The sequence below is a fragment of the Globicephala melas genome, chromosome 6 (genome assembly GCF_963455315.2).
Source record: "Globicephala melas chromosome 6, mGloMel1.2, whole genome shotgun sequence".
In the NCBI taxonomy this organism is placed as follows: domain Eukaryota; kingdom Metazoa; phylum Chordata; class Mammalia; order Artiodactyla; family Delphinidae; genus Globicephala; species Globicephala melas.
In genome coordinates, this window is record NC_083319.1 from 12,666,922 (window position 1) to 12,687,912 (window position 20,991).

Consider the following 20,991-nt stretch of genomic DNA (forward strand, 5'->3'; position numbering starts at 1 on the left):
GCAGACCTTATTGGAGAAGGTGAAGTTCAGCCCACTGGGCAGCAGAGAAGTTTGCTGGTTTACCCAGGCTGGGACTGGTTGCTGGCAAGCAGAAAGCAAGTCTAGAACACAGGCGAGCTGCAGAGGAGCCTGTGGAGGGAACTGGCGCCAGTGCAGACAGGAGGCCTTCAGGACACTGATTTCCATGTTGAGAGGGTCACAGTGAAATTATTGCTAGTCCAGACAGAGGTTGCAAGATCATCAAGGAACCACATGTGCTGGGCCTGTGGCTTGGGGAAGAACCCACTGCATGTCCTTACAGCCACACCACTGACCACAGTCTCTCCTCCTCCAGTGCCCTCTAGTGAGGAAGCTTATCATTGTGCTCACAGCAAAGGAGAGATGCTTAAAGGAATTCAGTCCATTATTGCAAAGCAAGAAGGGTGAATTGAGAGCTGAGAGACTATTTATTGGCACAGGGACCATTTTAGAAGCTGCCTGCCATAGCTTTGTATCTACTAAACAAGTGAAATTCATTATGAAAAGCTTCCCACAAAGAAAACTCCAGGCCTCACGATGGTTTCACAGGTGAATTCTATTAAACATTTAAGGACAAAATAACCTCAGTTTCACAGAAGCGCCTTCAGAAAATGGAGGAGGAGGGAACTTCCTAACTAGTTTTATTAGATGAATAAAACCCTGGCATCAAAACCTGACAATAACTTTACAAAAAAATTACAGCTCAGTATCCCTTGTGAACATAGATGCAAAAATCTTTAAAGTGTTAGCAAATCCAGATAGTTATATACATATAAATTATAATACATCATGTCCAAATAGGGTTTATCTCAGTAATGTAAGGTTGGTTTAACACTTGAAGATCAACCAGTGTAATCTACCATATTAATCAGAATACAGGTTATATTTGTTATTATAAGGTCTCAAAATTTAATGAAGCTCCATTCTGATTGGCTTACAGAGATTAAAAATGTATATATAAATAAGAGAAACCGAAATATTTCTTAAAAAGAAAAAATTTGCCTCTTACATTGTTAAGTGTGTGGGCTATTTAAAGAAAAATATTGTTACTAAGAATATTGTTACTAAAGCTATGAAAGCAAGGAGGTTTTATGATTTTCTCAGATGCTTTCAATCACAACCTTTAAAAGAAATGTAATTGCTTCTTAAAGACAATCCAACATCTAAAGTAAATTTCAATTTACAAAATTAAAGCCTACACTAAAGATACCAATTAAAAAAATTTTTTAAAGCATTATATAAGGAAGTAGCCCTTACTGGTTTTATATTCATTAATACAAAAAGAAGTTTAATCTAATTGCTGTCTAAAAGTTGTTTAATTTCTAAATAAGAATGATGTGTTCAATTGCCACAAACTGGCCCCACGCTGACAGGGAGGGAGGGAAAGAGAAAGACCGGTTATTTCAAACAATCCTCATACTGGTTGATGTCATCCAAAACCATCTTTAGACCTTTAATACTTTCATAACAAAAATAATCCAAGTGGCAGGGACAAATCTGTTCTAAATTTACAAAAATATTGGTGGAAAAAATTTTATCTGGGCAACTCAGTGGAGGACCAAATCTTGTTTTATCTCTAATTATTATGATCTGGAAAAACTATAAGGGTAGAGCAAGCCTTGGAACCCAGCTTCGAGGCATTTAAGCATTTCTATATAAATTTCATTCAGTTACTTCAAAACTTTAAATATGTTTAATAATAGTTTGTAAATCTTCTGGTTGGATCAAGATTTTCCCTTGATAAAAGGCAAATGCTTTAACAGCTTATTTTGGTTTTCCCACTAGGGAATACCTTCAATACTCTATGGATAAACAAAAACGTTACATTACAGGTAAAATACCTGACAAACTATAAATTATACATGGTACTCTCATTAAAAGGAAACTTCACTATCCACATCATCCTCAGATATTGGTAAGATAAATGGAGTGGTCCTGATGAATACTGTTAACTATCTCATGTACACAGTCATTTTCCTGACAGATGCAAACTACACTCCCAGCAAGGATACCACTGGATAATCCCTCTATAATACACAACTAGGAGAATGAATATATTAAAAGAGACCAATGAAAATGAATCTTAAAACTGTAAATTTACATTTAGACTTGCATTTTATTAGTTTTCTCCTCTTTCTCTTACTTTTCACCTTTTGTTTATTCCTGTTTTCTGTCCCCTCAACTCTTTAAGCTGTGTAATTTACAGTGATAGCTATCTTTTCCTTTCTGGCTTTTAATTATGTTACCTAACTTCAAAATCCTCAGGACTTCCCTGGTGGCTCAGTGGTTAAGAATCCGCCTGGCAATGCAGGGGACATGGGTTTGATCCCTGGTCCGGGAAGATCCCACATGCTGTGGAGCAACTAAGCCTGCGAGCCACAACTACTGAGCCTGCGCACCACAACTACTGAAGCCCGTGCGCCTAGAGCCCGTGCTTCGCAACAAGAGAAGCCACCGCAATGAGAAGCCCGCACACCACAACTAGAGAAAAGCCCACACGCAGCAACGAAGACCCAACGCAGCCTAAAAAAAAAAAAAAAAATCGTCAAATATTATCAACCTAAATATGTCTCCATACTTAACTGGCCTTCAGTCCCCCTAAAGAGAGCTTCTGTGGTAGGTAGTTCATAGGATGGGCCCCTGAGCCTCTTGGTATGGTATTCATGTTCTTGTGTAATCCCTTCCCCTTGAGTGTGGGCTGGACTCACTGGCTCATTTCTAATGAAAATAATACAACTGAAGTGATTGGGCATAACTTCTAAGGTTAGGTTATAAAAGACTGGTTTCCATCTTGGTCTTAGATTCCGTCTCTCTCTCTCTCTCTCTCTCTGTCTCTCTCTTTTACAATATACAGAGACAACCTGTTCTGTGTCCTTCTACTTAAGTTTTCTGGAGAATCTATAAATAGCTAACATTGTTTTCATCGATGCCTTGAGCCAGCCAGCTCCAGGGCAGACTGCCTAGACTGACTGCTTTGCAAAATTCTAGCTTGTCAGTTTCCTTCTAGAAAAGCAGACAAGACTCATGGTTTCCTGACATCCCACATTTCCCCCGTCTTTTATGAATCCATTTTTTAAACCCTCCTTGACAGTCACCTATTGATTCTCTCCTTCCTATGAGTAAATTTGTTTGCATATAATTAACTGCCTCCATGGTATTCTTTGACAGGAGTATATATAGAACGAGTATACACAAAGAAGGTGTCAAAAGTTTGAACCTGGGGCATTCCGTTATTTAGAGGTCAGAAGCAGAGCAGTTAATGAGGGTATCAACAAAGCTGGAGAAACTAGGAGAAGGTATCCTTCTGAAAACCAAGAGAAGAAAGAGTTTCCAGAAGGAGGAGTGATTAACTGTCAAATGCTGCTGAGTGGTTCAATTAAAGCAGAACCAAGACTTTACTGAGGATTTGGCAACTAGGAAGTCACTGCCTTCATAGGTGTGGTTTCAGTGGACTGGTGGGAACAAAAACCTAATTGAAGTAGGATGAGGAGGGAATAGAGCAGATCTATTAGATCTGTCTGTAAAGGAGATCAGAGAAATGAGATGGGGCTGGAGAGGCATGGGTGAGGGAGGAAAGTGAGGGTTGACTCTAAAAAAATTGTTAACTTTTGGAACATAATAGATAATACTTTCACATGATTAAAAATTACACATAAAACATTATGTATAAAATGTCTCCCTTTCACTCCTGATTCCCATCTGAATTTATTATTTCTTGTATATTCTTCAATTCTTTTCTTCATGCACACATAAGAAAATATTATTTCTATTTTTTATTGCAAAAGGCAGGAAACTAATACATAATGTTCCTTTATTTTTAAACAATACATTCATGCAAGTATATCTATAGGATAAACTTCCAGGAGTGGAATTGCTGGGTTAAAGGCATGTTTTTGCAATACTGATAGATATTTCTCAATTGCCATCCATAAGAGCTGTATCAACTTATACTTTCACCAGCCATGTATTCCCCACAGACTTTTTTTTTTAAACAATCTGAACAGTGGAAAATGGTATCTGAGAGGATTTTCTTTTAGAAATGAAAACTAGGAAAATTTTAGAAAGAAAATAGAAAGTATTAGAAAGAAAGCCTGAATATGCAGGGGAGCGAGAGAGAAGGTAACTGCAGGAGCAGACTTCCTTACTAGGCTGGAGGAGCCGGATCCGCTGCACTGGTGATTCATTTAACAGGTACAGATGCAGGGGGCTGTTGTACATTTTGAAGGTGCAAGTGTCTTTTGATTGCTTCTGTTTTTCATGTGAAATAAGAATTGTGGTCATAAGGTAGGTGAGGAGAGGGGAAAAGGTGTTGAACATTTGAGAGAAGAGATGTGAACTGCTTCACTTAGAGAGTCGGGGAGTAGCCTGCCCAGGGCAACTACGATTGTTGAGCAGCTCTGAGGACCCCCATGAGGATTGCAGCCTTAAATTTAAAGTGAATTTTGAAGGAGAAGGAGCACCATGCATGAAGAAGACCCCTGCTTCAGGGAGATGTGAGTAGAAACAAAAAAAGCAAAGCATTCATCTAGTATTCATTTAACAAATATTTAGGGGGACTCTCCTACAGAGGCACTGTTGCTGGGTCCTGGCTTGTCACTTAACAGCAGATCACAAGCATATTCAAGTTGGCTGTTCACACAAATCTGATTATTCATTGTGCAAACAAAAAATATAAAAAGTTACCGTAGGATCTATTTATATGAATTGTTCTTAACTTTGAGGATGGGGGTTCTGACTCTTGGTAGCCTGAAGAAACAGCTTCTCAGAAAAATAAGCACATATACAAATTTGCAGACAATTGCAGGTGGTGTAGAACCACAAATTAAGAATCTCTCAAACTTTAGGGAAATAAAACTTACCTATTTTAAAGGGTGTATTGTTTTAGTATATTTCGAATGATTCAATTTACACAAAGCTTTCCATGAGCTACTTCGTGTTGTGTACTGGACATCTCAATAAGGGCTCAGAATGTGAAATTAGGTTTACAAAAAGTTGCAAAAATAGTATAGAGTACCCCTATGTTCTTCACCCAGAATCCCTTAAAGTTAACATCTTACATAAACGTAGTACAATTATCAAAACTATTGATACAATAATATTATTACTTGATACACCTTGTTCAAATTTCGTCAGTTGTCCCATTCACGTCCTTTTTCTGTTCCAGGGTCCAATCCAGGATTTCACTTTGCGTTTAGTTGTCCTGGACTTGGCTTTTTTTTCTTCTTCTTCTTCTTTTTTTAATCCAAAAGGGCTATGTGTTCTTGGGCAAATTAATGTCCGAGTCTGTCTTCTGTCTTAATAGACGTGATGTGATTAAGAATCAAAAAAAAAAAAAAACATGTGGAATGTTTTCGGAAACTTCAAAGGTAACGAAATTGTTCTTACTGCTCAAAGCTGGGCATATCTAGTGTGGCCTTTCGTTCAAATTAAAACAAAAATAAAAATAGAAGCGTATTATTATTGTCAAGATGTTTGTCCCCAAGTAGGACCCGTAGCTTCTCCCTTGGCCGCCAGGATACGCTTCCTCTAATTGGGCAGCGTGTATCCGCGCTGACGCAGTAAGGCCGCCTCATTGGTCCGCGCAGTCGAGACTCAGGCGGCTTTTCTCTTAGCGCTCAAGGCGCCGATCCATTTCTCTTTCTCCAGCCGAGCGCTCCCTTCCTTCCGAAGTGCCAGCCTGAAGGGATCCAGACTGAGGTAGGCCGGGTAGCTGCACTGAGGTCAGCCGGGAAGAAGCGGCGGGTATGGAATACCGGTGGGAGGTGGTGGAATACGGGTGGTCGGCGAGCCTGGATGAGACGGTCTTGTCGGTGCGCCCCCTCGACCCCCACGCTTTCCGCGACTTCCCTGCCCAGTCTCCGCTGGCCCCACCTTCCTCGGGCTCCCCTAGAGCTTCCGCGCCCCTCCGCCGCGCTTCCGCTGGCCCCGCCCTCGACCCCCAAAGGTCCCGCCTCCTTCGCGAACCCTCCCGCTGGCCCCGCCCTCGACTCCTCCCCCGAAAGGCCCCGCCTCCTCCGCGGGCCCTCCCGCTGGCCTCCCCTCCGCCAGCTCTCCCGCTGGCCCCGCCCTCGACTCCTTCCCCAAAGGCCCCGCCTCCCACCAGCCCCTCCGCTGGCCCTGCGCTTGCCGCCTCCTCAGCGGCCCCGCCCTCACCGAGCACACATTCCTCCTCGTCTCTTTCTTCCCACCTTTACCGCCTTGGTCTCTCTGCCTCTTTAAGTTAGGTTTAGTCCCCCTATTTCTCTCCACCTCCCTGCGCCCGGCCGTGTACCTGCGCCTTTTTCTCAACCCTGCCACTTAGGTACCCCTCTCCTCATCTGACTGCCCGCGTCACCGGATTCCCCCACTGATTCAGGCTGCCTCTATATGAGCTTGACAGATTGTGTAGAGGTCTCGTGCTGGGCATTGGAGGTCTCTTTTTGCAAGACCTCCCCGCCCGCTGGGAGAGTCACTTTGTAATGGAGTCTAACAGGCTCGGGGATGCCTTTAATCAAAGATGCATAGTATTGGGATGCTTAAAGGAAGGGGTGCTGGAGTTACAACCCCTCTTTGTGTGATCTGCAAGCAGGCCTGGCAGGGACTAAGCTGTACCTTTCTCCCAGAATGTACCAGGCTTCTTCTGATGCAGAAGCTTGGCTCTAACCATTGTCCTTTAAACACTGGGGAGTGATTAAAATCTTGTCAGGGGCCCGTCTTTTAACCAAAGTTATTAGGGCTTCAGAGCCCATCCATCCTAACCATCGCTGTGCTGATTGGGAGGTGGAAGGCAAGAGACAGATGAATGATTGGCTTAGGCAAACAGTGAGTCAGCATCCCATTCTTGATGCTGCTTTTTGGAGTTTCTCATGAGGATTCTTAACAATTTTTCAATTACCAGCAGTCTTACTTGGTAGGCAAACCAAAGAGTATGTGTAGATAAGACGTTCAGTCAGTCAGTAGTTTCCTCCAAGCCACCACCCTACTTCAGTGTATACTATTCAGAAGACAGTGACTCACACCTTCATTCTCTTGGAGTCAGGAATCCTTGGGGTCTGAGCCCAGCTCCGCCATTTGCTGTAAAGTTTGGCAGAGAAATTTTATCTGAGCCTCAATTTTACCTTCTACAGAAAGAGCATGATAAACCCTATCATGCATGGTCATGGTATGGATGTGCTGAGATCCTGCTTATGAAAACAGTCACTCTTATGGTCCTGTGCATAATAGGATCTGAGCACAGGTGATCCCTAACTCTTCAGATTCATGTCTGTCTGATTCAAGCCAGCATAGAACCTGCTATGTCGCCCTCTCCCAGGCACCATGACGACCCTGGATGATAAGTTACTGGGAGAGAAGCTGCAGTACTACTACAGCAGCAGCGAGGATGAGGACAGCGACCACGAGGACAAGGACAGAGTCAGGGGTGCCCTGGCCGGCAGTTCCATGCCTGCAGATGCTGAGTTGGCAGGCGAAGCCATCTCAGTTAACACAGGTACTGGAAATCCTATGCTCTGGGAACAGGTTTAAAAAATGTCCATTAAATATGTATCAGAAGTCTTGTGATCACTTCTTTTCTTTCAAACTAAAATTTTTCAATTTTATTTTATTTACTTTTTTTTTTTTTGGCGGTACGCGGGCCTCTCACTGCTGTGGCCTCTCCCGTTGCGGAGCATAGGCTCCAGACGCGCAGGCTCAGCGGCCGTGGCTCACGGGCCCAGCCGCTCCACGGCATGTGGGATCCTCCTGGACCGGGGCACGAACCCGTGTCCCCTGCATTGGCAGGCGAACTCCCAACCACTGCGCCACCAGGGAAGCCCTATTTACTTTTTAATACAGTAGGTTCTTACTAGTCATCAATTTTATACACATCAGTGTATACATGTCAATCCCAATCGCCCAATTCATCACACCACCATCCCCACCCCCCGGGGCTTTCCCCACTGGTGTCCATACGTTTGTTCTCTACATCTGTGTCTCAACTTCTGCCCTGCAAACCAGTTCATCTGTACCATTTTTCTAGGTTCCACATACATGCATTAATACGCGATATTTGTTTTTCTGACTAACTTCACTCTGTATGACAATCTCTAGATCCATCCACGTCTCCACAAATGACCCATTTCGTTCCTTTTTATGGCTGAGTAATATTCCATTGTATATATGTACCACATCTTCTTTATCCATTCGTCTGTCGATGGGCATTAAGGTTGCTTCCATGACCTGGCTATTGTAAATAGTGCTGCAGTGAACATTGTGGTGCATGTGTCTTTTTGAATTATGGTTTTCTCTGGGTATATGCCCAGTAGTGGGATTGCTGGGTCATATGGTAATTCTATTTTTAGTTTTTTAAGGAACCTCCATACTGTTCTCCATAGTGGCTGTATCAATTTACATTCCCACCAACAGTGCAAGAAGGTTCCCTTTTTTCCACACCCACTCCAGCATTTGTTGTTTGTAGATTTTCTGATGATGCCCATTCTAACTGGTGTAAGGTGATACCTCATTGTAGTTTTGACTTGCATTTCTCTAAAAATTAATGATGTTGAGCAGCTTTTCATTTGCTTCTTGCCCATCCATATGTCTTCTTTGGAGAAATGTCTATTTAGGTCTTCTGCCCATTTTTGGATTGGGTTGTTTGTTTCTTTAATATTGAGCTGCATGAGCTGTTTATATATTTTGGAGATTAATCCTTTGTCCCTTGATTCATTTGCAAATGTTTTCTCCCATTCTGACGGTTCTCTTTTCGTCTTGTTTATGGTTTCCTTTGCTGTGCAAAACCTTTGAAGTTTCATTAGGTCCCATTTGTTTATTTTTGTTTTTATTTCCATTACTCTAGGAGGTGGGTCAAAAAAGATCTTGCTGTGATTTATGTCATAGAGTGTTCTTCCTATGTTTTGCTCTAAGAGTTTTATAGTGTCCGTCTTACATTTAGGTCTCTAATCCATTTTGAGTTTATTTTTGTGTATGATGTTAAGGAGTGTTCTAATTTCATTCTTTTACATGTAGCTGTCCAGTTTTCCCAGCACCACTTATTGAAGAGGCTGTCTTTTCTCCATTGTATATCCTTGCCTCCTTTGTCATAGATTAGTTGACCATAGGTGCTTTGGTTCGTCTCTGGGCTTTCTATCTTGTTCCATTGATCTATGTTTCTGTTTTTGTGCCAGTACCATATTGTCTTGATTACTGTAGCTTTGTAGTATAGTCTGAAGTCAGGGAGTCTGATTCTTCCAGGTCTGTTTTTTTCCCTCAAGACTGCTTTGGCTGTTCGGGGCTTTTGTGTCTCCATACAAATTTTAAGATTTTTTGTTCTAGTTCCATAAAAACTGCCATTGTAATTTGATTGGGATTGCATTGAATCTGTAGATTGCTTTGGGTAGTATAGGCATTTTCACAATATTGATTCTTCCAATCCAACAACATGGTATATCTATCCATCTGTTGGTATCATCTTTAATTTCTTTCATCAGTGTCTTATAGTTTTCTACATACAGGTCTTTTGTCTCCCTAGGTAGTTTATTCCTAGGTATTTTATTCTTTTTGTTGCAGTGGTAAATGGGAGTGTTTCCTTAATTTCTCTTTCAAATTTTTCATCATTAGTGTATAGGAATGCAAGAGATTTCTGTGCATTAATTTTGTATCCTGCAGCTTCACTAAATTCATTGATTAGCTCTAGTAGTTTTCTGGTGGAATTTTGAGGATTCTCTACGTATAATAGCATGTCATCTTCAAACAGTGACAGTTTTACTTCTTCTTTTCCAATTTGTATTCCTTTATTTCCTTTTCTTCTCTGACTGCCGTGGCTAGAACTTCCAAAACTATGTTGAATAATAGTGGTGAGAGTAGACATCCTTGTCTTGTTCCTGATTTTGGAGGAAATGCTTTCAGTTTTTCACTGTTGAGAATGATGTTTGCTGTGGGTTTGTCATATATGGCCTTTATTATGTTGAGGTAGGTTCCCTCAATGCCCACTTTCTGGAGAGTTTTTATCATAAATGGGTGTTGAATTTTGTCAAAAGCTTTTTCTGCATCTACTGAGATGATCATATGGTTTGTTTTTTTTGTTTGTTTTTTTGCGGTACGCGGGCCTCTCACTGTTGTGGCCTCTCCCGTTGCGGAGCACAGGCTCCAGACACGCAAGGTCAGCGGCCATGGCTCATGGGCCCAGCCGCTCCGCGGCATGTGGGATCTTCCCGGACCAGGGCTCGAACCCGCGTCCCTTACATCGGCAGGTGGACTCTCAACCACTGCGCCACCAGGGAAGCCCGATCATATGGTTTTTTTCCTTCAGTTTGTTAATAAGGTGTATCACATTGGTTGATTTGCATATATTGAAGAATCCTTGCATCCCTGGGATAAATCCCACGTGGTCATGGTGTATGATCCTTTGAATGTGTTGTTGGATTTTGTTTGCTAGTATTTTGTTGAGGATTTTTGCGTCTATATTCATCAGTCATATGGATCTGTAATTTTCTTTTTTTGTAGTATCTTTGTCTCGTTTTGGTATCAGGGTGATGGTGGCCTCATAGAATGAGTTTGGGAGTGTTCCTTCCTCTGTACGTTTTTGGAAGAGTTTGAGAAGGATGGGTGTTAGCTCTTCTCTAAATGTTTGATAGAATTCACCTGTGAAGCCATCTGGTCCTGGACTTTTGTTCGTTGGAAGATTTTTTTTTTTTTTTTTTTTTTTTGTGGTACGCGGGCCTCTCGCTGTTGTGGCTTCTCCCGTTGCAGAGCACAGGCTCCGGACACGCAGGCTCAGCGGCCATGGCTCACTGGCCCAGCTGCTCTGCGTCATGTGGGATATTCCTGGACCGGAGCACGAACCCGCGACCCCTGCATCGGCAGGCGGAATCCCAACCACTGCGCCACCAGGGAAGCCCTGTTGGAAGATTTCTAATCACAGTTTCAATATCAGTGCTTGTGGTTGGTCTGTTCATATTTTCTATTTCTTCTTGGTTCAGTCTTGGAAGGTTATACCTTTCTAAGAATTTGTCCATTTCTTCCAGGTTGTCCATTTTATTGGCATAGAGTTGCTTGTAGTAGTCTCTTAGGATGCTTTGTATTTCTGCGGTGTCTGTTGTAACTTCTCCTTTTTCATTTCTAATTTTATTGATTTGAGTCCTCTCCTTCTTTTTCTACATGCGTCTGGCTAATGGTTTATCATTTTTGTTTATCTTCTCAAAGAACTAGCTTTTAGTTTTATTGATCTTTGCTATTGTTTTCTTTCTTCTATTTCATTTATTTCTGCTCTGATCTTTATGATTTCTTTCCTTCTGCTAACTTTGGGTTTTGTTTGTTCTTCTTTCTCTAGTTCCTTTAGGTGTAAGGTTAGATTGTTTATTTGAGATTTTTCTTGTTTCTTGAGGTAGGCTTGTATATCTATAAACTTCCCTCTTAGAACAGCTTTTGCTGCATCCCATAGGGTTTGGATGGTCATGTTTTCATTGTCATTTGTCTGTAGGTATTTTTTGATTTCCTCTTTTATTTCTTCAATGATGTCTTGGTTATTTAATAACGTATTGTTTAGCCTCCATGTGTTTGTGTTTTTTACATTTTTTTCCCTGTAATTCATTTTTAGTCTCATAAGGGTTGTGGTCAGAAAAGATGCTTGATATGATTTCAGTTATCTTAAATTTACTGAGGCTTGATTTGTGACCCAAGATGTGATCTATCCTGGAGAATGTTCCCTGTGCACTTGAGAAGAAAGTGTAATCTGCTATTTTTGGATGGAATGTCCTATAAATATCAATTAAATCTATCTGGTCTATTGTGTCATTTAAAGCTTGTGTTTCCTTATTAATTTTCAATTTGGATGATCTGTCCATTGGTGTAAGTGAGGTGTTAAAGTCCCCCACTATTACTGTGTTACTGTCAATTTCCTCTTTTATAGCTGTTAGCAGTTGCCTTATGTATTGAGGTGCTCCTATGTTGGGTGCATATATATTTATAATTGTTATATTCTTCTTGGATTGATCCCTTGATCATTATGTAGTGTCCTTCCTTGTCTCCTGTAACATTCTTTATTTTAAAGTCTATTTTATCTGATATGAGTATTGCTACTCCAGCTTTCTTTTGATTTCCATTTGCTTGGAATATCTTTTTCCATCCCCTCACTTTCAGTCTATATGTGTCCCTAGGTCTGAAGTGGGTCTCTTGTAGACAGCATATAGATGTGTCTTGTTTTTGTATCCATTCAGTAAGCCCATGTCTTTTGGTTGGAGTATTTAATCCATTCACGTTTAAGGTAATTATTGATATGTATGTTCCTATGGCCATTTTCTTAATTGTTTTGGGTTTTTTTGTAGGTTCTTTTCTTGTCTTGTGTTTCCCACTTAGAGAAGTTCCTTTAGCATTTGTTGTAGAGCTGGTTTGGTGGTGCTGAATTCTCTTGGCTTTTGCTTGTCTGTAAAGCTTTTGATTTCTCCATCGAATCTGAATGAGATCCTTGCCACGTAGAGTAATCTTGGTTGTAGGTTCTTCCCTTTCATCACTTTAAGTATATCATGCCACTCTCTTCTGGCTTATAGAGTTTCTGCTGAGAAATCAGCTGTTAACCTTATGGGAGTTCCCTTGTATGTTATTTGTCGTTTTTCCCTTGCTGCTTTCAATAATTTTTCTTTGTCTTTAATTTTTGCCAATGTGATTACTATGTGTCTCGGTGTGTTTCTCCTTGGGTTTATCCTGTATGGGGCTCTCTGCGCTTCCTGGACGTGGGTGGCTATTTCCTTTCCCATGTTAGGGAAATTTTCGACTATAATCTCTTCAAATATTTTCTTGGGTCCTTTCTCTCTTCTCCTTCTTGGACCCCTATAATGCGAATGTTGTTGCATTTAATGTTGTCCCAGAGGTCTCTTAAGCTGTCTTCATTTCTTTTCATTCTTTTTTCTTTATTCTGTTCCTCCGCAGTGAATTACCATTCTATCTTCCAGGTCACTTATCCGTTCTTCTGCTTGTTATTCTGCTATCGATTACTTCTAGTGTAGTTTTCATTTCAGTTATTGTATTGTTCATCTCTGTTTGTTTGTTCTTTAATTCTTCTAGGTCTTTTTTTTTTTTTAAGGTACGCGGGCCTCTCCCGTTGCGGAGCACAGGCAGGCGGACTCTCAACCATTGCGCCACCGGGGAAGCCCTCTTCTAGGTCTTTGTTAAACATTTCTTGCATTTTCTCGATCTTTGCCTCCATTGTTTTTCCAAGGTCCTGCATCACCTTCACTATCATTATTCTGAACGTTTTTTCTGGAAGGTTGCCTATCTCCACTTCATTTAGTTATTTTTCTGGGGTTTATCTTGATCCTTCATCTGGTACATAGCCTTCTGCCTTTTCATCTTGTCTAACTTTCTGTCAATGTGGATTTTGTTCCACAGGCTGCAGGACTGTAGTTATTCTTGCTTCTGCTGTCTGCCCTCTGGTGCATGAGGCTATCTAAGAGGCTTGTGTAAGTTTCCTGATGGGAGGGACTGGTGGTGGGTCGTGATCACTTCTAATTCCAGACCCGCATCCAGAGATAACCTAATGTTACCATTTCACTGTGCGTGGTTCTAGCCATTTCACTGCACAATATGAATATGTATGCATAGCAACATGCTGATGATTAAAACAGACTTGCCTGCGTTTGAATCCAGCTTCTCAAATTGATAGGTGTTTGATATCACCTAAATCATGGGTATGAGTATATAGGTAGTATAAATTCCGAGAAATGGCATATTTACACTTTTACATTTTATTATTTCCAAATTGCTGTCAGTTGAGTTGGTACTGGTTTATAGTTTAAGCAGGAGTGTGATATTTCCCCATATATGTGACCTTCTACTATGTTATCAGACTTTTTGATCTTTGCCATCCTTATGGATGGCAAATGGGAACTCACCGTAGTTTTATTTTCTATCTTTTTAGGAGTGATGTTGAGCCTCTTTTCATAATTTTAAAGGTTGTGTTCATATCCTTTGCTCACTTTTGAAATTGGGTAGTTGGTCTTTTTCTTCTTAGAGAGCTATATATTAAGGAAATTAATCTGTGGTTTGAGTTGCAAATATTTCTACCAGTTTATTGTTTGACTCTTGGCTTTTGTTCTTATTCTGGCAGAAAGTTTTTTTAATTGTTATGTGCTTGAAAGCATTATTTTATAGTTTCTTAGTTTTGTTTCTTATGTAAAAGGCCTTTCTTCACTCCAGGATTATAAAAAGACAGTCCCATGCCTTTTTTTTTTCTTAGTATTTTTATGATTTTTTTTTTTTAACACAACGATTTATCTGGAATTCGTTTCCATGCAAGGTGTGTGGTAGGACTCCAACTTAATTTTTTTTGGATTGCTGCCCAGTTGTTTCAGCATCATTTATTGAATAAACCATCTTTTCTCCATTGTTTTGAAATGTCAGTTTTATCACGTACTGAATTTCTGCTTATATTTGCGTCTTTAGCCATACTTTGTAGTCTCTTCCACTGATTTGTCTTTTACTGTGCTATATCACACTGTTTTTAAGTATCGTGTTATAATATGTTTTAGTATCTGGTAGGTCTGGTCCCCCCCCCATACAATACTCTTCTATTTTTATTATTATTTCCTTAACTTTTGCTTTCTTATTTTTCCACCGCAAATTCAGGAGCAGGCACATGTGTGTAATCACATACTTTCATCAGAAACGCATTAAATATATGGATTAATTTGGGGATAATTGGTACCCTTGTGATGTTGCATCTTCCTAGCCAGGAATATGGCGTTGCTCCATTTATTCAGGGCTTTTGTAGTGTTTCTTGGCATCATTTTAAAGTTTTCTTTATACAGATGTTTATATTTTTGTCTCAGTGGCTTGTGACAACAAAGGTTTATTTCTCAGTCATGTTACGTGCTGCCTGTTGGGGTCAGCAGCTGTCCCACTTCTGCTTTGTATGTCCTATCATCCAGGAACGAGGCTCAAGGAGCAGCCCCTGTCTGAGACATGCTGTTCTCATGACCAAGTATAGAGAGCAAGAGAGGGCTGTTGGAAACATGTAGTGACTCATTGCGTTTTTGCTCAGAATCCATTGGCCACAGCAAGTCAATGGGCAAGCCCCACATCAGTGGGCTGGGGATACACGTTCTCATCCCACAGGAGGTATTGCAAGTCATGTGGTAAGGGGCAGGTCTATATAGCATGGGGACAGGGGGGTTTGGGGGTAGCTTGACTAACAGAACAACCTGCCACAATCTTGTTAAAAGAGTCAGATAGGGCTTCCCTGGTGGCGCAGTGGTTGAGAGTCTGCCTGCCGATGCAGGGGACGCGGGTTCATGTCCCGGTCCGGGAAGATCCCACATGCCGCAGAGCGGCTGGGCCTGTGAGCCATGGCCGCTGAGCCTGCACATCCGGAGCCTGTGCTCCGCAAGGGGAGAGGCCACGACAGTGAGAGGCCCACGTACTGCAAAAAAAAAAAAAAAAAAAGATAATACGGAAGCATAGTAAGAAAAAAGTAAAAGTTCTCTCTCACCAGTCCCCTTAGATCTCACTGCCTAGAGACAACCACTGTTAACAGTTTACCTATTTTTCTATGGACATACAAATGTACGTGCACATATACAAATATCTGTAAATATTTATACATGGACATACAGTTCTTTTTCTAAAAATTAAAGGATCATACCATGATACTGTTCTGCATTTTGCTTTTTTTTTGACCTAATATGTTTGGACATTTTTCATGGCAGGGAACATATAGCTGCCTCATTCTTTCTAAGAGTCACTTTGTTTTCCTTTGAGTAGATGAATCTGAATTTATTTCACACATCTCCTAATGTTGGGCCTTCGCATAGCCCTTTAATTTGCAAACTGGGCTGCCTTGGACGTGGTTGCGTGTAGACCACACTGCCCTGTGTGAGTGTCACTGTGGTGTCGATGGAGCCAGCTTTAGACAGATGTGCGCTGGCCCATAATCCCTCGCTCATCCTTGGTCACCTCCACGTTCACCCCACCTCAGGTCCAAAAGGCGTGATCAATGACTGGCGCCGCTTCAAACAGCTGGAGACGGAGCAGCGGGAGGAGCAGTGCCGGGAGATGGAGAAGCTGATCAAGAAGCTGTCCATGAGCTGCAGGTCCCATGTGGACGAAGAGGAGGAGCAGCGGAAGCAGAAGGACCTCCAGGAGAAGATCAGTGGGAAGGTAATTAGAAGCGCCCAGGCCTTTCTCAGAGGCTACCCTGGCTGCTGGGCTTAGTGATTCAAGAGGTGGAAGGGTTTGATTTGGCCTCCAAGAAGCGGTGCAGGGCTTCCCAGGTGGTGCAGTGGTTAAGAATCTGCCTGCCAATGCAGGGGACACGGGTTCGAGCCCTGGTCCAGGAAGATCCCACATGCCGCAGAGCAACTAAGCCCGTGCGCCACAACTACTGAGTCCATGTGCCACAACTGCTGAAGCCCTCGCGCCTAGAGCCTGTGTTCCGTAACAAGAGAAGCCACCGCAATCAGAAGCCTGCGCACCGCAGTGAAGAGTAGCCCCCACTCACTGCAACTAGAGAAAGCTGTGCAGCAACGAAGACTCAGTGCAGCCAAAAATAAATAAATAAAATAAATTTTAAAAAAGATACTAAGAAGCAGTGCAGTGCAGGAGAAAGTGCAGTCATGTCATAGCTTGGCCACACCTGGGTTTGAATCTCAGCTGTGCCGCTAGTAACTGTGGGGATGTCTCTTCCACTCTGACTCTGGTTTGTTGTTGGTTAAATGAGGTCAGTCTCTTGATACAGTGCCCATCACAGGCCGGTTGAAAGTGATCAGGAAATGTGAGTTTCCTGTCCTTTCTCGAGGTCTTACCTTGAGCCAGAAACAAACCTCTGAGATTGGGAGATATTATCCCCATTTTACAGATGGTGAAACCAAAGCTGAGAGGTGGGAGGGGACTTGTTCAGGGCAGTGCAATTAAGAAATGCTAATAGGAACTAGGATTCTAACCCAGATTTTCCTGTTCTATCCATGATGTTGTTCTGTTTCATCTGAAGCCTATTCATGAGAATTTATTTTAGTGAAGCAATACAGTAGAAGCAGGCAGACACTGTGGAAGATATTTGGAACTAGGTCCCTGACTCTCTCTTACCTTCCCAAAGCGTTCTTCAAAAGGATCCTTTAATTCCCCACCATGCTCTCTGACCACGGAAGGATGTCTAGAAGTGCCTGAAATCATTTGGCTGTAGCCCAAAGCAGCTCTTGGCTGGAAATACCCGCCGGGGTCGGGGAGCAGACAAGAGGATTAAGTGAGGAGTTTGCCTTGACCAGGAGGATGATTTCAGGGCATTAGACTCAAGCAAGACCATAACAGGTCAGAAAGAACCGCTCTGGTGGGGGAGCAGTGAGAGTGGAAGAAGAATGGCTCTGGCTGTGATGCAGTAACAACACGTGTCCTGATCTGGTGTGGCCTCCCAGCCGCCACCCTCTCATCTGTGCCAGGGTAGGCAGAGCTGGGCTTCATCACAGGAGCAGGGATGTCTTGCTACACCAGGGCAGGAGAGGGAGAATGCTTTTGTAATGGAAGCTGGCTTCAGGACAACATGCCCACGGCTCACAGCGCTTCCTTGTGCTGCGGTGGAGACCAGACAAAGCCACACAGCACATGATCACATGGGGCAGTCCTGCTGGGTTGTTGCAATGAGACAGAACTGGCAACTGCCTGAATGCCAGAAGTAGGGGAGTGGCTAAGCAAAATAGGCCACATTATTTATAATTTTATAAAACATGTTTGGAAGCATGAGGAATAATTTATGATATAATAGTGCTAAGGGGCAAAAGCAGGCTATAGCTTAATTGGTACACCCACAGCTGCTGTTATAAAAGCAGAAATGGTTTTAGCACGTGACTGGTAATAAAAAGAAGAATAGATTTTTAGAATGTGTGTGGCTGTATGTTTTGGCGTGGGAGGCAAGGAGGGTGGCGCAGGGCAGGGATTATGAGTGTTCAGGTTCCTTAATGTCCTGTTGTCTTTTCAACAAAAACAAAACAGTGGATAAAATAATTAATCCATTGTCAGGACTGACAAAAAGACAAAAGCTCACGAAGTGATGTTATCTGATGCTGCCTGTCTGGATGGAGAGGCGCTATGACACAGTAGTTGAAAGCCTGGGTTTTTTAAAAAATCTAGTTTGAATCCTGGTCTTATACTTGCTACCTATGTGAACTTATACAGATAATCTCAAGTCTCAGAACCTCATTTGTAAAGTGGGGGTAATAAAAGTCCCTTCCCGATGGGGTTATCAGAAGATTTCAGTGAGGTGTAATACATCTAGAGTATTAGCGTGGCACCTCATACATCTTGTGTCACCCATGTCACTGTTGGGTTTATGTTTCTTACGCTCACTTGCTGGTCCTCCCGCAGATGACTCTGAAGGACTTTGCCATGATGAACGAGGACCAAGACGACGAGGAGTTCCTGCAGCGGTACCGGAAGCAGAGGATGGAAGAGATGCGGCAGCAGCTCCACCAGGGGCCCCAGTTCAAGCAGGTTTTTGAAATCCCCAGTGGAGAAGGGTTTCTGGACATGATTGACAAAGAACAGAAGAGCACCCTCATCATGGTCCATATTTACGAGGACGGCATCCCAGGGACCGAAGCCATGAACGGTTGCATGATCTGCCTGGCCGCGGAGTACCCAGCCGTCAAGTTCTGCCGGGTGAAGAGCTCGGTGATCGGGGCCAGCAGTCGCTTCACCAGGAACGCCCTTCCCGCCCTGCTCATCTACAAGGGGGGCGAGCTGATTGGCAACTTTGTCCGTGTCACTGACCAGCTGGGGGAAGATTTCTTTGCGGTGGACCTTGAAGCTTTCCTCCAGGAGTTTGGATTGCTTCCAGAAAAGGAAGTCTTGTTGGTAACCTCTGTGCGTAACTCAGCCACCTGCCACAGCGAGGATAGCGATTTGGAAATAGATTGAATGGCTGGGCTGGTGGCATAAATTTCTCATTGTTTGGGCTGGAAGACACACGTCCTTGTGTTTATTTTCATTCTTTTCTGTGTCTTCTGGCTTTTCTGCTGTTCTTTGTAGTCCCTTTTATGATATGTCAAGTCAAGAAATTCTTCTATCAAATCAGAATGCTGAATCACCTTGTGGCTATCCATAAAGTGACCTAACATTGTATAAACAGGAAGCCAGGCTTTTGAACTGTTTACTTAAGATTCTCTAGCATGACATCTCTGTTATTGTTTCCAGTCAGTATTTACATAGCATCCTGAAGACAGTGTCCTGGAATTTGTCTTCAGATGATCTCAGAGGTCTCTGCCAGGTCCGGGAATATAATTCTATAGTTAGTGTGTTATTTGCAACATAAGTAATACATTTCCTTCATCAAATGATTGTAAATTATATTTACTTCTAAGACTCATAGTCTTAGAAGGCAGTTAAATTTTTTCCCCCTAGACCGTATTCTCTCCCAGGGTCTTGTTTAAAGGTTCCAGACCGTGTATGGTTGCCCCATCAAGAGGGGGGTGACCTTTGTCGCCAGAGTTGATATCCTGCTCAAGCATTATTAAGTCTACAGTAGAGGAAGGATCGAGATGGACTGCCCTCCCTCTTGATGCTGAAAGACCAGCTTGGCTTGAAAATTAGAGCTGAGATAGAGCTGGGAAGCCTTTTTAAAGGAAGATCTTTCAATTAAGATACCCCTGCTCGTCTTTTTCTCTGTTTCTTTTTTATTTAACAAGGTAATTTTTTGGTTTCATGTAGCTTTTGTTAAAACTTTTCTGCATATTGGAAAAGTTAATATTCAATAGAATACAGAAAATACAGAAGCAAAACTAAGAAAATTAGAATAATCCTGCCACCTAGGGTAAAACACTATTAATATTTTGGGATATTTTTCCAAGGTGTTTTCTTTGTGTACACAGACATTTTGTTTGCTTATTAAACAAAACAGTGGGATCATTCTGAACATACTGTTTTATAGTATGGTCGGCTAATATAGCAAACGTTTTTCCATGTTATTAAACACTCTTTTACAACATTTTAAAGTGGCTATTTATACTGTTGTATAGGTGTGCTGTAATTTGCTTGGTGGTGTTCTCTTGAAAACAGCAAAGACTTTTTATTACAAAAGTAATTGATGTTCATTGTAGAAAATGTAACAAAAATTGTTAAGCTAAAAAGATTGAACAGCTTTGTAATTCCACCAACCAAAAATAATCCCTGTTAAATCATTTTTACAGGTATCTTTCTGGTCTTCTTTCTGTGTGTTTATAACAATGATTGTCTTTTGAGTTTTCTCCTCATGTTTTTTACTTTAAAATATGTACAGTGTAGGGCCAGGGAAAATGTGATCTGTAGTTAAATGTTAGCTTTAAAGTTCAGTTTTGCTTTTCCTGGCTGTTTAGGAATTGACTAACTGTAGAAGGGTCATGACAGTATCTCTTGTAGTTAATCAACAAAAAGAAAGTGCATGGTTTTTTAATTAAAAAAAACTCACTGTAGAAAGTGTGTGGAAAGTATAGAAAATTATTAGAGGCAGAGACAACTGTTGTCAGTGTTTTTATTTTCTTCCAGTTTTTTCAATATTTTTAATACATTGAGAGCTTTTTGAATTTAGTTCTGTGTTTTGTTTAATATTATATCATAAATGCTTTGACATGTTATAAAAATTCTAAATAAATAATTTTTAACAGCCTGATAATATTCCATCACTTGGATATGCCATACTTTATTTAACCAGACCCTTAATGTTGGATATTTAGATTCCTAGCTTTTTGCTAAAACACTTTGTATTTTGGGCTATATTTTGGATCATTCTCTTAGTATAGATTTCTAGAAGAGGAATTATTGGGTAATGGACAGAAACATTTTAAAAGCTTTTACAAGCCATCTACTGGTTCTCATTGGAGATGAAAATATATTGATATTATGGTCTCCCAGAACCTTGACTTTGCCTTTCAAGAGCAGAAATTCTAGGATAAAGTGAACAGACATGGAATGGGGAATTTTTAAGAGTCTTAAATCTCCAACTCAGGGGTAATGCAAACAGCACGGGCTTTGGAGTCAGATCAAATACTGTCTGTTTCTCACTGG

At 41.6% G+C, this 20,991-nt stretch overlaps 2 protein-coding genes across 2 annotated transcripts in view; both read left to right on the forward strand.

Annotated features, from left to right (window-relative positions):
- RC3H2 (ring finger and CCCH-type domains 2) overlaps positions 1 to 2,507 on the forward strand; it is a 58,450-nt gene extending 55,943 nt beyond the window's left edge. The window contains exon 21 of the mRNA XM_060300470.1: positions 2,284 to 2,507. Coding sequence (XP_060156453.1) covers positions 2,284 to 2,344 — 61 coding nt within the window. The 3' untranslated portion in view covers positions 2,345 to 2,507. The remainder of the gene's footprint in view (positions 1 to 2,283) is intronic.
- Positions 2,508 to 5,556: 3,049 nt separating this feature from the next.
- On the forward strand, positions 5,557 to 20,606 carry PDCL (phosducin like). The gene is made up of 4 exons (XM_030858745.2): positions 5,557 to 5,715; positions 7,310 to 7,486; positions 15,941 to 16,122; positions 18,319 to 20,606. Exons 2-4 carry the CDS (start codon positions 7,315 to 7,317, stop codon positions 18,868 to 18,870), a joined length of 906 nt encoding a protein of 301 aa, XP_030714605.2. The 5' UTR covers positions 5,557 to 5,715; positions 7,310 to 7,314; the 3' UTR covers positions 18,871 to 20,606.
- Positions 20,607 to 20,991: the final 385 nt, after the last annotated feature.